The following is a 14,992-nucleotide window of genomic DNA, read 5'->3' on the forward strand; positions in this document are numbered from 1 at the left end:
CAACCTTAACTGATCCATCTTTCTAATCCACAGAATTTCCGCAACCCCACCGGGAACCCTGCACCACCGGGTGACCCCGGTCCGCAGCATGTCTCTGCGCGAGCGCCGCATGGACTCGAGCCCGATTCCGCGCAGTCAGTCTGGCACTGCCTCGCCTGCCCCACCTGCCAACAACTCCTGGTCCCAGGGCCAGCTGACCACGACGGTTTCGGTTGGCAGCCAGCAGCAATACTCTCACCCACATGTGAATATTCTGCACCAGCAGCAGCAACAACAGCAGCAGCAAAACTACTACAACAACGCCGTTGTGAACGCATCCACCTACCAAAGCCAATACGGATCGCAAGATCTGAACATTAGCGGTGGCAGTTCCGTACTAGATTCGACCATTTCGTCGATGAACCTCTCGTGGAATTCCGGTTCCGGAGCGGCCATTGTTGCCACTGCCGGCAGTGCACACCAAAGCCCGTACACACCGCACTATACGGCCGCTCAGATCTACATGCGCCCGCGTGGAATTGGCATCGGAAGCTCCGGTGGCAGCTCCGGATCGGCGGGCAGTGCTTGCAGTGCCAGTCGAAAAGTGCCACCCGAAGTACCAAAGAGAACATCCAGCATCACTTCCGCGCAGCACACCCCGAACCGTTCGCTAAGGCCCAACGGTCTGTGTAAAACAGCCGAAAATGGTTCACTCAGTTCAGTACAATCCTCCGGAAGCGATTCGTCGGCCTCGGCCGAGCGGATACAAGGTGTCGGCGAATTGGGCTCAGACCGTTCCAGCTCACCCCAGTGGAAGCGAAAGGGTCCCGGCAGTAGCAGCGGAAGTGCCAGCGGAATCCAGATAACCGCTCAAAGTCCCGATCACATGATTGGAGCTGCCAGTGCCGTCGCTAGCAGCGGTGTTGGGTCAGCTACAAGTGTAAACGTTACGATTGGTGGCAGCATGGAAAACGAATGTTTGAGCTCCCATACAAGCGCCGCGCAGTATTCGATGGAACAGCACGATCAAATCGTACACACGCCCACCAGCTACAAAGTTTCCGAAACGATCCGGAAGCGACAATACCGGGTGGGACTGAATCTGTTCAACAAAAAGCCCGAAAAAGGTGAGTTTGTCTTTTTGTTGTAATTATTACTAGTTGTAACTGTTTTATTTTGTTAAAAGGTATCACCTATCTGATTCGCAAAGGCTTCCTGGAAAACACTCCGCAGGGCGTCGCCCGCTTCCTCATCTCGCGGAAAGGTCTCTCACGGCAGATGATTGGCGAGTACCTGGGCAATCTGCAGAACCCCTTCAACATGGCCGTGCTGGACTGCTTCGCCGGCGAGCTGGATCTCTCCGGTATGCAGGTGGACGTTGCGCTGCGCAAGTTCCAGGGTTACTTCCGGATGCCGGGTGAGGCGCAGAAAATCGAACGGCTGATGGAGGTCTTCTCGGCCCGGTACTGCCAGTGCAACAGTGATATTGTGGCGCGACTGCGTTCGCACGACACCGTCTTTGTGCTTGCCTTCGCCATCATCATGCTCAACACGGATCTTCACACGCCAAATCTGAAGCCGGAGCGGCGGATGCGGTGTGATGACTTTATCAAGAATCTGCGCGGAATCGATGATTGCCATGACATCGATCGGGACATGTTGATGGGAATCTACGAGCGAGTTAAGGCGAACGAGTTCAAACCGGGTTCGGATCACGTGACGCAGGTCATGAAGGTGCAGGCAACGATCGTAGGTAAAAAACCGAACCTTGCGCTGCCCCACCGGCGGTTAGTCTGCTACTGTCGGTTGTACGAGATCCCGGATATCAACAAAAAGGAACGACCTGGCGTTCATCAGCGCGAAGTGTTTCTGTTCAACGATCTACTCGTGATAACGAAGATATTCAGCAAGAAAAAGAGCTCCGTTACGTACACCTTCAGGAATAGCTATCCGCTGTGCGGAATGGTCGTCACGCTGCTCGATGTGCCGAGTGAGTATCCCCTTTAGCTGCGGAACCAATAGAAAAGTTTTTCATTGATTTTTTATTCGTTTTTTTTTTTTATTTACTCCAATAGATTACCCATACTGCATCCGACTGTCGCAGAAGGTTGACGGAAAGGTGCTGGTCACGTTCAACGCCCGCAACGAGCACGACCGGTGTAAGTTCGCGGAGGACCTGCGGGAGTCGATCAGCGAGATGGACGAAATGGAAACGCTCCGCATCGAAGCCGAACTCGAGCGACAAAAATCGGCCCGCGGACAGCGCAGCGGAAACAGTGAAAACCGCGACAGTGGCGTCGCCGACGTCGAAGTCTGTGCCGGTCAGTATCACCATCACCATCTGCACCAGGGCAGCGGCGGTGGTCCGAACGGGACCGGCGTGCTCGGGGGCGGTGTCTCACCGAGCGATTGCGGAATTGCACACACACATAGCGAAGCACAGTTGAAGCGAAGCGCTCTTAGCAATTCACTCTTAGATATGCACGAACAATGTAAGTCATTCTAGATTCTATTTTGTTTGTTTACTCTTTTGTTGGTTCGCCATTAAAAAATCGAAGGCAAGAAATGTTGTTTTTTGTTGTACTTTTTTGTCTCGATTGGCCCTAGCTGGACCAAAATGATCTGATCCGGGCTTTGCTGTCTGCACAGATCCTGTTCGAAAGGACTGTACAGCAGCAAAACGAAACCCGCCTAGAAAGCCACCACTGATCTTGACTTGTCTTGCTACTTTTTTTTCTCATTTCATCCAACGGAACGTGCGCACTACTCGACACGCTAATCGTCTCATCCCATCGAACGAAATCATCGTCACCCCATCCAATGCACCGTGCGAATCGCCTGGCATCCCACAATCATCATCACCGTCATCGTCGTCGGGTTCGGTTGTTGGCCACCGGTTTTGTTATGCGTATGTTTCTTTCCTCACACACATATACCTCCACGCACCTGTAGTTGGCAATGAGAAGCCCCAGCGGCGCGGTAGTGTTGGCTCGCTAGATAGCGGAATGTCAATCTCATTTCAATCCACCTCCGCGAGCACTGGTTCGCGCAGCGACATCAAGGTACGAATGCTGCCCCACAGCAACACATCCGGTCAGATCATAATGCATGCCGGTCAGCATCCGACCGCCCTGATGGGTGCCATCTATCATCAGCAAATTCTGCAACAGCCGCCGCAACAGCAGGCGGCGCCAGTGCAGACACAAACCACGGCGGCGGCGGTGCCTGTAAATCCTGGCCAGTTGACGCCTGCTCCACCGCAGCAGACACGCAGGGAGCGCAAGCTGTCCCGCTCGGAAGATGCGGCCGCTGCCGCTGCTGCTACAGCTGGTCCCAATTATGGACGCTCGACGGAAGTTTAAAGCTTACCCATCGAATGAAACTGTTTATAGCAAAGACACAAACCAAATCATTTGCTCTAGTGGATGTGTTTCGCTACTTTTGATTGATTGTAATCGCGTAACATAATTATATTCAGAATTCCGAATTTCCAGTTCAAGAATATGACAAGATAGCAAAAAAGAGCACGTTTAAGTTCAGATAATTCAAAGTTATGAAAAACACACTCACAATAATCGTTACACAAACCGCAATAGCAATTACTCGTGTATGTATATGAAAGCAGCCAAAACTTTCCGTCTCTGTCTGAGCATAGTGCATGTAAATAGTTGGATTTTCCGCTCCCCCCGGAATCAAATGCTCCTATTAACGGTCCCTCTCTAGCTGTAACAATTCCTTATAACTAGCTAACGTAATTCGCATCAACCATGGGCAAGCAAAGGCTACGGAATAACCGATAACAAACAGATTGATTGTATTTAAAAACGTACATAACTTTACAATAAACTAAAAAACAAAGTTTCCGCTCAAGCGAATGCAAAACCAATAATTGTCTTTAATTGATTGATTTAGGTAAGGTAACGAAATACAAGTACAGTACTGTGGTGGAACACGTGTAGCCATGCGCCAATCGACGTAACTTTATTTTTGTATTATTATAACCCTCTAAACAAGATTTACCAACAAACATATGTACACAACTGTATCATCATCGTAGTAAGTCAAACACAAAACAAATAAAACGCCCCATGCCAAGGATTTTCACCGAAATGAAAGAATTGTACATTTACGTTCAGTGTATCAAATTTGAAATAAACTGTTCTATGGTCGTAACAAACAAGGAAGCAAAAACGGTGGATTTGAAGCTTGGACGTGGGAAAACGAAACATATGGATTGTAAACAGTAAGTGTAGGTTAGGTGTAATGTGACACAAATGAATAGACAAAGAAAAAAAAACGCGTAGGCTCGAAAAAAAATAAACACACGGAGGTGAACGGTTTAGGATATGCGGTAAAAAAAAGAGAAAAAATAATCTAGTCCTGTTCGATAAACGTAGTAATTTGACTTACTGAAAACAAAATCAATGAAACAAATAATATATTCGTAAGGCATAAGACACACAAAACATTGCAGCGGTAACATGGAAGGCTTCTCACACACACAGAAACAAAACGAACGCAAATTTCGACGCCCAGCGGGGCATTCGGAAATACTTACCACAGAAAAAACATTCTAGTGTTTAACGATAGTAAAAAACAAACCCAAACATACAAAAACATTCTTATCCGACGAATTACATTTGCAGTTTCTAATTCAATACATAAAAAAAAACAGATACATGAATTGGGAAGTAAACAAGCAGCAAACGATATAATGTGTACATCTCAACCTCTGGTTGTACCCCACGTTACCTTAAATTTCCCCTCCCCCACCCATCCTTTTCCGTTTACAAATCTGATGTGGAGATATAGTAGTAGTTATTATAATTAATCGATCCTGTGGAACAATACAAACAAAAACAAGCATATTTCCGTAAACCAATTAAACAGAACAATAAATATTCGAAAGAAAAAAAATACAACTAACCGATGTTGTTCGTCACAATAGAGCGCTGAAAGAAAAAAATAAATATCATCATCATCATGCGGGTCTTGTTGTTGGTTATAAACTTGAAATCGCAGGATGCGCTGGAAATAAATGACACTTTTCAAGTTTGTTTTTTTTTTATAACAGCAGAGTGGAATCGGAGTATTACTTAAGGGGTTTCAGTTCAGTTTTCAAAAAACGGAAAAAAAAATTTATTGCATTATCTTCAAATACAACATCTTGAGAACAGTTTTTCAAATTTTCATAAAGATCTGAGCAATAGGAAGAAAGTTAGAGCGATTTTCAGCGCGCTTTGACACGGCCGCTTAACTTGAAACTTTACACGCGATTATCTCGGAATAGTGTTTTCCGAAAAATGACTTTGCCGTGATCCTGATTGAGGGAAAACTACTGAACCGATTTCCTTCATCTATTTTTTTAAATTTTCGTTATAAAATTCGCCGGTCCTTGAACGATCGCTTTTTGAAACATACAGTTACATTTTGCCGCAAAAAATTTTTTAATGCAATTTTTAGCGCTCAAAACATGCATTTTTTTGGAAAAACGTTCCCGTTTGCATTGAAAACAAAATACTCATAAAAACAATCGTTCAAGGACACAGCACACTTCTTAACTAATGAAATAATTTGAGTTTTTATTTTGGTTGACCCGCTGAGTCTCTATCAGGATTACCGCAAGCCTCTGCAAAAAATAGCGTTTCGGCGAAACGGCCATTATAATTGGTATATCTCAAAATCAAACGAATTTTTTTTGTTATTGATAAACTGTACTTTCAGAAAAATACTATTTTGATGCGACGAAAATGGTGCTATACACTTAAAAATAAATTCAAACTTCCCTCATTTTTCTCGACCAAAAAGGTATATAACCCCTTAACTGCCTTTTAAACGATAGCTGGTTTGTACTACACGCAAAGAAAATAACTATTGAGTTCTATGAGAACCTCTTATGATTTTGCGCCACAAGGATTCTTTTATAAGGAATGGTCATAAGTTTGGCTTAAGAATTGGAGGAGAAATTTTGTTCTCGGCTGCTAAAGATTTTCATAAGTCATACTTATACAATTTATTGGCCGTAGGAATGCATGTTATAAGAACAGACATATAAAAATCATAGCTTTCCAATATGAATTTCATGAACAGATTGATATGATAACATTAGTGTGGGATATGAGTCGGGTCGAAATAAATTATCTTTAAAATTAGTGTCTCTTCATGTGGCGTGTAGAATGTGTGAGCACTAACTCGCTATTTACATAGTTCGAGTTCGTGTAATCCTATCGCAAAGTCGACTAAGAGAGCGGCCGTACTACTCAACACGAGCGTTAAACGAGGTGCCCCTAAATAACGTCCTCATCGGGAAACAAGAGCTCTTACAAAAGTAAAGGAAAGAGAGATAGAGTGGTGTGTGTGTGTGAGAGAGAGAGAGAGAGAGAAAGAGCAGCGTTAAAGAGGACAGTAGTGTGGAGAGGTACATCTTCTAGTGGAAGCAAGGGAAAAGCAAGAGAAAACGAATTCTGTGTTCGAAATTTGAAGCGATTAGTCGGACTGCGCGAATTTGGAAAGCGCAACAAGATGGCTTCTAAGCGTCACGACAATTAGTTTAATGTTATAAAGCTTATAATTGCTGCCATGAAATTCATAATTGTTGCCATGAAATACATAATACTAGTATGTTAACATGTTTTGTTAATAAAATTTTTTTTTACAGTAGTTCTTACTTATTTTTTACTAGCAAATATTACAAATATATATGATTCCTCTTGCCGAATGTCGTCAGAGTTGTCCTTCTTAACGATCACAAGATTTAATAGTTGCTAGAATAAACATAGATGACCTTATGTAATGGTATACCTATAGGATTCGAAAAGAGGTACTCAGTTTTTTTTGCTTCAATTCTCACCAGCTGTGCAAATTTCAGCTTAGCTTTATCCCAAAACTTCTAACACTTATCTGACGGTGCACAAATCGACAATTCTGGCCTGCCATTTTGCAGATATTATAAGATATGACTATGGAATTTTCACAACTTTGCCGTTTATGGAAAACATAAGTTACGCGTATGGGATGCACATAACGTTTATATGAAAATCGCTAAGTACACTTATGAAATTTATAAGCTTGATATGCAATCCATAAGTATCTAATGAAATCAAAATTATGCATGTTTATAAGTTATAACTTATGAAATTCTTAAGTGCTTTTCTCTCAGTGTAGAGATCCTCAAAGAGAGAGATAAGCGATGAAAAAACCGCTGATTTGGCAACTAGGTTTCACATATCAGAGGAGCCAGATCTCTTCTCAGAGCGCAATGTTCACTAACATTTTTATTCGGCTCGTATAACTGATGGTGACGGTGGAAGTCCTGGGGAATTTTAAAGTGCATCACAAAAACCGTGAAGGTGTTAAATTTCATGTTATGTTTATTTTATATACTTTCATCATTATTCTGTAGACTATACAAAGGGTTTGTGAACCACCAGTTAAAAATCACTGTGATGAAGCAACTTTGGAGCATTCTCAATTCATGTTTTAGCAATAAAACATGAAAAACGTGTAAAAATAAATATATTCTTTATCGACCCTTATTGCAAGACCTTTCAATGTGTTACCTTTCTTGTTCGTTTGGCTCGAATTTTGACATGTTCGTTTGGCTCACAACACTCTCTTCGCATATCTCTCCCTCTGAGTATTGCTAGTTTGTACAGGTTTGTACCTATTTTAGAATGAACATGTGTAAATTGCGGACTGTTGAAAGGTAAGTACCTTCGCACTTAGAAATTTTTCTGCACTAAATAATTGCTGGAATGCTCATTAGGCTATATTTTGTCAAGTAGGCAGAATTCGAACAAGTCATATATAAAGCACTTGTAGAGATACTCTATCTCTACAACTTGCCCAAACATTGTATTGCTGAAATTGCCATAGGTACACCATAAAAGTCAGGCCAAGCATGTAAAACCGGAAGAGCTCCTCTTTTGGTACCTACGAAAATAAAACAACTTTGGCTATGGAACCATGGGCGTAGCCAGAATTTCAAAATTTTAGAAGTAAAAAAAATGCTATTTTGAAAAATAGAAATACTAGTATTTATTCCTATTTTTCAGTCATTGCTACATCAAGGCAACCAGTGAAAAGTTGTCCTTGACATCAGGGTGAAAAATTTGATTAATCTTGATTATTATTCTTTTTCCAACCTCGAATATAAATAGATTTTTTTAGTCAAAACTCTTAAGTTCATTTAAACCTTTGGACATATTATTTTGGCGACGAGGATCTCAAGAATCCACGAACGTGGCAGATGATAGAGTTGATCAGCAGCCGCAACCGGGAGTTCAAGATATGATTATCAAGATGGCCCAACTTTTACAGCAGATGGCGGTCCAGCAGCAGCAGCGTCAGTATCAAACCTCGGAGCAGATTTTGGAGTCCCTATCATCGAACATCACCGAGTTTGTCTTCGACGAAGAAAACGGAGTTACTTTCGGACTTCAGTTCAACCGCTACCAGGACCTCTTCGAGAACGATGCAGGTCAGCTGAATGATGCGGCGAAGGTGTGTTTATTTCTCCGGAAGCTGGACACCCATTCGCACAGTCGCTATCTCAACTACATCCTGTCAAAGCTTCCAAAGGACGTGAAGTTTGAAGACACAGTCAAGATTCTCAATAAAATCTTCGGGTATCAAACGTTACGGAAGCGGTTCACGTTCATGTGTCTTTTCACGACATACCATTTTACGGGTGTTTCTGAACTCAATTCATGAATGAAATTTTGTCAGAAAGCTCGGAATCGCTGCCACAACGCACGTAACAGCAGCATCAATATCAGCAGGATCCGTGACACCTGTCAGTTCGTAAAATGGTCTATTGTTGTTAACCATCTGCCGATGAACACTCAGCAAGCACACTGAAAAAAAAATCACACGCTCATACCAAATGCCCTTTACACATGAACACCAATAAACCTACCCAATCATTTTAAAAGGTCGACCGATATTGATTTTAACTGGAATCCACGGTATTTTGACGTGTTTTGACATTTGACGAGTTTTAGCATTGAAATCTGAGTGTAAAAAAGTTGATTTTGGTATGCATGACATGGCGAACCGAAGTGTAAGACACTAAATTTTGTGCTGTGAAGTGAAACGCAAGTGTATTCCACTTTTATATGAAATGTTTCATCCATCAGCACAGAAGTAAGTGGAATCCACTTGGCAGTAACGTGTCGATTTTTTATAGTGCAGAGAGCACTCAACCGCTGTTCAACCATTGTTGACCTAAGCCAGGTTTTCACCCGACGTAATGTGCTGAACGAGCGTTCTATCGTGCATGTTTCACATGGTAAAGCAAGTGCAATTTTAATTGCTTTCTCAGTCGCAGGGAAGAAAGAACGGGCTTCAGCTATCAGGTCTACAAGATCCAGCTTTTCCAAGTTCTTACGGTCTGCTCTCATGCTGCTGCAATGTTGATACCAAACTTCCACCTCTCCAACAAAATTGTCAACTTCGTAAAAAATTCCGAAAACTTCGGTTTTGCGCTTGAACTCTGCCAACGACATGCGTATTACGTTAGCGGAATGCAGAAAGGACAACACGTAGGCAGGTGCACTATCTTGACCGAACCGTGTTTCCAGTGAGGTTGCAAGAGAATCAAGGTGAGGAACTGTCACAGCTCGGTTCCAACACTCCAAGCTAGTTGATGCAGGCTGATTTGCCCGGTACTTTTGCCGCTGCAATGTCCTTCAACTGAAAATGGATCAACTGAAAAACCTGTGCAATTCCACGCAACACAGGGCAAGCATTTCAATCAATTATTTTCGATCTGGCTGATACTTTACACAGATTTTTCTATGACCTACAGATGTCGTTTTGGCTATTAGAGTTATTGAAAACCAAATTCTGCACCAATGTCAACAACAAGGGGGGGGGGGGGGGAAACGACGCCCTGCCCCCCTCTAGCTACGCCTATGAATAAGGAGTAATGAGGCAAATACGATTGAGAATCGTTCGGTGCCTGCTTCGGTTGGAAAGTAGGTTTTCACGCTCGATTCCGCTTCAACCAACCACCTAGTGAACGATCTGGTTGTGTTCTCGGAATTTTACAAGCTGAAGAAAGACTGGTATCGAAGAACCATCACCGGAAGAAGCAACAACAATAAACATGAAGGACGTTCTCTATGTCTCGGAGCTTTGTGACAACTTGATGTCGGTGAACAAGCTGGTGGAGGCGGGTGCTGTTTCAACTTGTACGGAATTGAGGTGGTCATTTGAACATTTTCAACAAATATGTGTCACATAGAAGCGACCAATTTGTGGCACCGAGGATACTTACTTTACTTTACTTTACTTTGTTGGCTAACGGACCGTTAACCGGTCTAGGGCCGAACGAATTAGAGATGTTCAGCTTCTTCTGTCTTGGGCAGCCGCTCTCCAGTCTCCTCGTACACCAGCAGATCGTGCATCTTCTTCCACCGCGCACATCCACCGCGTGCGAGGCCTACCACGGAGTCGACGGCCTCTTCCTGGTTCCTGGTTCCAAGCACCCTGGCTACATGTCCAGTCCACTGAAGCCTGCCCCGCTGTATTACCTTCACTATATCAGCATGTTTGTATACCTGGTACAACTCGTGATTCATGCGTCTGCGCCACACTCCATCTTCTAGTTCACCGCCATGTATCGATCGCAGAACTTTACGCTCAAAAACTCCGAGCACTCGTCGATCAGCTTCCTTCAGCGTCCAGCTTCATGTCCGTAAAGGACCACCGGGGGGATCCACGTCCTATACAGTGCTAGTTTTGTGCGAGTTTGCAAACTACGAGACCTTAGCTGGTTACGTAGTCCGTAGAAGGCCCTGTTCGTAGCTGCAACTCGTCGTTTCACTTCACGGCTCATATCGTTGTCACATGTCACAAGCGTTCCAAGATAAACGAATAAGTCAACCACTTCAAATCGTTCCCCATCTATCTACACGTCAGCAACAACACCACGAGGACTCCCACGCTCTCTGTCAGCTACCATGTACTTCGTTTTGGCAGAGTTAATGACTAGTCCCAATCTCGCTGCTTCCCTCTTAAAAGGTACAAAGGCCTCCTCCACGCCCTTACGGTTGATACCGATGATATCGATGCCGTTCGCAAAGCCAAGAAGCATGTGAGATTTCGTGATGATCGTTCCGTTTCTTTCCACATTTGCTCTTCGTACTGCACCCTCAAGAGCGATGTCAAACAGTAAGTTGGAGAGCGCATCCCCCTGCTTCAGTCCATCCAACGTTACGAACGCGGTCGATGTCTCGCCAGCTATCCGCACGCACGATTCTGATCTCTCCAGTGTCATACGACTCAGCTTAATTAGTTTCGTAAGGAAACCGCGTTCCAGCATGATCTGCCACAGCTCGTTTTTTTTTCACTGAGTTGTATGCCGCCCTGAAGTCCACAAACAGATGGTGAGTCGGTAAGTTGTACTCCCGGAACTTATCGAGGATCTGTCGCAGGGTGAAAATTTGATCCGTCATGGAACGCCCCTGTCGAAAACCAGCCTGGTATTCGCCAACAAAGGATTCCGTTAACGGTCTCAACCTGAAGAACAGGATACGGGAGAGCACTTTATATGCGGAGTTGAGCAACGTTATGCCTCGATAGTTGACACAATCCAATCGATGGCCCTTCTTATAGATAGGGCATATGAGGCCTTCCAACCAGTCGTTCGGCATTTGTTCATCCTCCCAGATCCTTAGTATTATCTGGTGGATCGCATAGTACAGCCGCTCGCTTCCCGCTTTTAGAAGTTCGGCCGGGATACCGTCCTTCCCAGCGGCCTTGCCATTTTTGAGCTCACTAACCGCCTTTTTCACCTCCCCCTGTGTTGTTGGCTCCACAGCTTGTTCGTCACTCATAATCGTCATCCTGTTCCTGCTCTGCTCATCCGGCTCCTCACCGTTCAAGAGCGCCTGAAAATGCTCCTTTCACCTGGCTGCAACCGTCGGTTTATCAGTAAGCAGGTTGCCGTCCTTGTCATTACACATGACCGGCACATGGAAATTCCTGCTAGTGACTCTGTTCTATAGAATCTCCGCACATCGTTTTGAGCATAGCTGTCCTCTGCACTAGCGAGCACCTGCTCCTCGTACTCGCGCTTTTCCCGACGATGGGTTTGTTTTCGGCAGCTCTTGCCCAGAGGGGGTTTAATGCTGTCAAATTTCATATATGTGTGCGTTATCGCAGATCAGCTCTGGTCCATGACGTTTGTTGGTCCGTGACGTTTGTAACTATGAACGATAATGAGGAAAAAATCACTACACAACACATTCATAAAAGTTTTCCGCGGTTTCTCGAGTTTTGATAAAAATAACGTTCCAATTCTATAATATTTCACATCGATCAATTTCATAACCAAAATGAACAAAAACCAAAACAAACACCATGTTGCCGAATATGCTGGTTACACGATGTTTGACAGATAGATCCCCCCTGCTCTTGCCACCCTGTACCTCTCTCTGTTCTGACGCGTAGTGCATCGAACCAGCCATTAGGCTGTCTTTCACGCGTCTCTAGCAGTCGTTTCGATGGCGCCGTGGATACTGCTCCACATCCCGTTTATGTCTTCCACTCCTTCCTCCTGCTGTTCTGCGATCCGTTGATCCAACTCTCTGGCGTATTCTGCTGCCACGCCATCAGCTTTCAACCGCTGAATGTTGAAACGCGTCGTCCTCTCTGTGCGAGATTCCAGCACGTTCGAAAACCGTACGCGGATCTTTCAAACGACGAGATAATGGTCAGAGTCAATGTTTGGTCCCCGAAAAGACCTAACATCAGTAACATCCGAAAAGTGCCGACCGTCAATCAGTACGTGATCGATCTGGGAGCAGGCTTCTCCATTTGGATGCCTCCAGGTGTGTTTCCGAATATTCAAACGTGGAAAATAGGAGCTACATATGGCCATTCCTCTGGCCGCGGCAAAGTTTATCAGCCTCAGGCCGTTTTCATTGGTTAACGAGTAGAGGCTATGCCTTCCAATGACCGGACGGAAGAATTCCTCCCTCCCAACCTGTGCGTTTGCGTCTCCGATGACGACTTTTACGTCGTGTTTTGAGCACTCGTCATAAATTCGCTCAAGCTTGTCATAGAACTCATCTTTGACTTCATCGGATTTGTCGTTTGTCGGTGCGTAGTAGAGATGGTCGGGTACGGGTATTTTTACCCGATACCCGTACCCGACCCGTACCCGACGGGTTCGGGTCGGGTTTCGGGTAACGCCAAAAAATATTTTTCGGGTTCGGGTCGGGTACGGGTAATTTAAAAACCAAGGCTTCGGGTTCGGGTCGGGTACGGGTTTGAAAAATTCTCAACTGGTCGGGTTCGGGTCGGGTACGGGTAATTCGATTTTCGTGCATTATGAGGTGTTTTAGCATAGTCTTGGTCTGGGAGGGAGAAACGGATACGAAACTGTGGGAAAGTCAAATGAACCAGAATGAGTTGTCAATTTGAACCAGGAGAAAAAACCATCTTTTAGTAGCGGGTATTGTAATAACTTGAAGGTATCTTATCGCCTTACTTGATAAAATATTCAATGCAAGCATTTTTTTGTATTCAGTGTGGTTACCCAAAATATTCCGATTATTAAATTTGCGCTTTCTGGATTTACGGTGCCAGCCGGCTTTCTTTTGAAATTTGAGGAATTGCTTAACCAACTTCTGTTTTATGTAGCGACAATTTTGTAGTTGCACCGGCAACGTCATCACTGTGGAAAGATGATTGCATTTTACTTGACCGTGGACTTATTCGAAAAATACTTATCATGATAACATCCATACACGCAATAAAATCAATAATATTTTCTGAAATATAATATTTCTGTCTTTTGGTAAGCTACGAGTTTTGAAAGTTTGCCGATTTTTTAAGGCATTTTAGTGGTTAAAACGTGTTATATGTGGAATACCTCCTCCGTAATTATTACTCGGGTATCAAAAAAACTGTCGTTTGGTAACAATTTCGAACTATACACTTCATCACGGTTGAATGTTGATTTTCGTTTCACAAAATAGTGAGGTATAAAATTGTAAAAGTATTACAACTCTGCGCAAGTCTACGAAATCGTGTCAAATAAATGTGTGAACAATAAAAAAAGTCTGCGTAAATATATATAAACCTAAAAATCTGAAGAAACTGACTGAAAAAATCTGTGTTTAACAGGCAAGTTTGCACATTTAGTATTCCTGATGTTACTAGAAACTTAGTTCGAGTCATGCTCGGGTTACAGCAGGAAGATAGTTGCACGTTATCAAAAAACGAAAAATGTCCGTTTCATCTGTTTCGACAGGTTTTTAGTGTAGTATTCGTTTCTTCCTCCCAGGTCTTGGTTTGCACTATGATCAGGGATGCCGCGTGTACAGAAATATCTGTGTTATACCGAATTTTAGATTCCAGGTTGCTACGATGTGCATATAAAACTCGTCGTTTATTTTAAACTCTACCAGACATTTCTCATCATTCTCCGTGTTGTTCTAGTAGGGTAAATTAACATATAGTGGATCCCTTCCTTATAGTGGACCACCCGCCAGATTAATTCATTGTATGTGAAAACTCGAGTGATTTTCAGAAAACTTCCATCTGAAAACTTCTTGTCCAGTCAGTCTGCATCACAAACACAAATTAATAAAATAAAGAGGTCCACTATAGGGTAATTTATCCTGATCTTCTAGTTGTTTCGATCTGGTTCATTATAAAGTTATTATTAATCTTACAAAAAAAAAATCTATTGAATTTTTATTGATCTCTCGAAAACAAAATAAAAATTTCCAGCATTTTATATGAATCATACGTATACATACGAAATAAATAATAGAAATCCTTGATCAATTTTAATATGAGGTAACTAACACGAAAAATGGAACCCAAATACTCCGTACACAGTTATGAATAGATATTTTACTGCGTGATAAATATGGTCAAATTTTTCAAGATCAGACGAGCGGACGTTCTCAGTGACAGGTGCTACGCTGGATTCAAGGAGAACCAATATGTCGCCTGGAACTCTAGGTTCATCAACATTCGTTCACATGAACAATCG

General features: G+C 43.4%; 1 protein-coding gene across 6 annotated transcripts in view; it reads left to right on the forward strand.

The window, feature by feature from the left end:
• LOC129726010 (IQ motif and SEC7 domain-containing protein 1) overlaps window positions 1-4,901 on the forward strand; it is a 198,190-nt gene extending 193,289 nt beyond the window's left edge. For all 6 annotated transcript variants that reach the window (XM_055682529.1, XM_055682532.1, XM_055682535.1 and 3 more), the window contains 4 exons: window positions 34-1,106; window positions 1,166-1,969; window positions 2,055-2,471; window positions 2,932-4,901. In XM_055682529.1, coding sequence (XP_055538504.1) covers window positions 34-1,106; window positions 1,166-1,969; window positions 2,055-2,471; window positions 2,932-3,341 — 2,704 coding nt within the window. In that variant the 3' untranslated portion in view covers window positions 3,342-4,901. The remainder of the gene's footprint in view (window positions 1-33; window positions 1,107-1,165; window positions 1,970-2,054; window positions 2,472-2,931) is intronic.
• The last annotated feature ends 10,091 nt before the right edge of the window (window positions 4,902-14,992 follow it).

This window comes from Wyeomyia smithii, chromosome 2, assembly GCF_029784165.1.
Source record: "Wyeomyia smithii strain HCP4-BCI-WySm-NY-G18 chromosome 2, ASM2978416v1, whole genome shotgun sequence".
In the NCBI taxonomy this organism is placed as follows: domain Eukaryota; kingdom Metazoa; phylum Arthropoda; class Insecta; order Diptera; family Culicidae; genus Wyeomyia; species Wyeomyia smithii.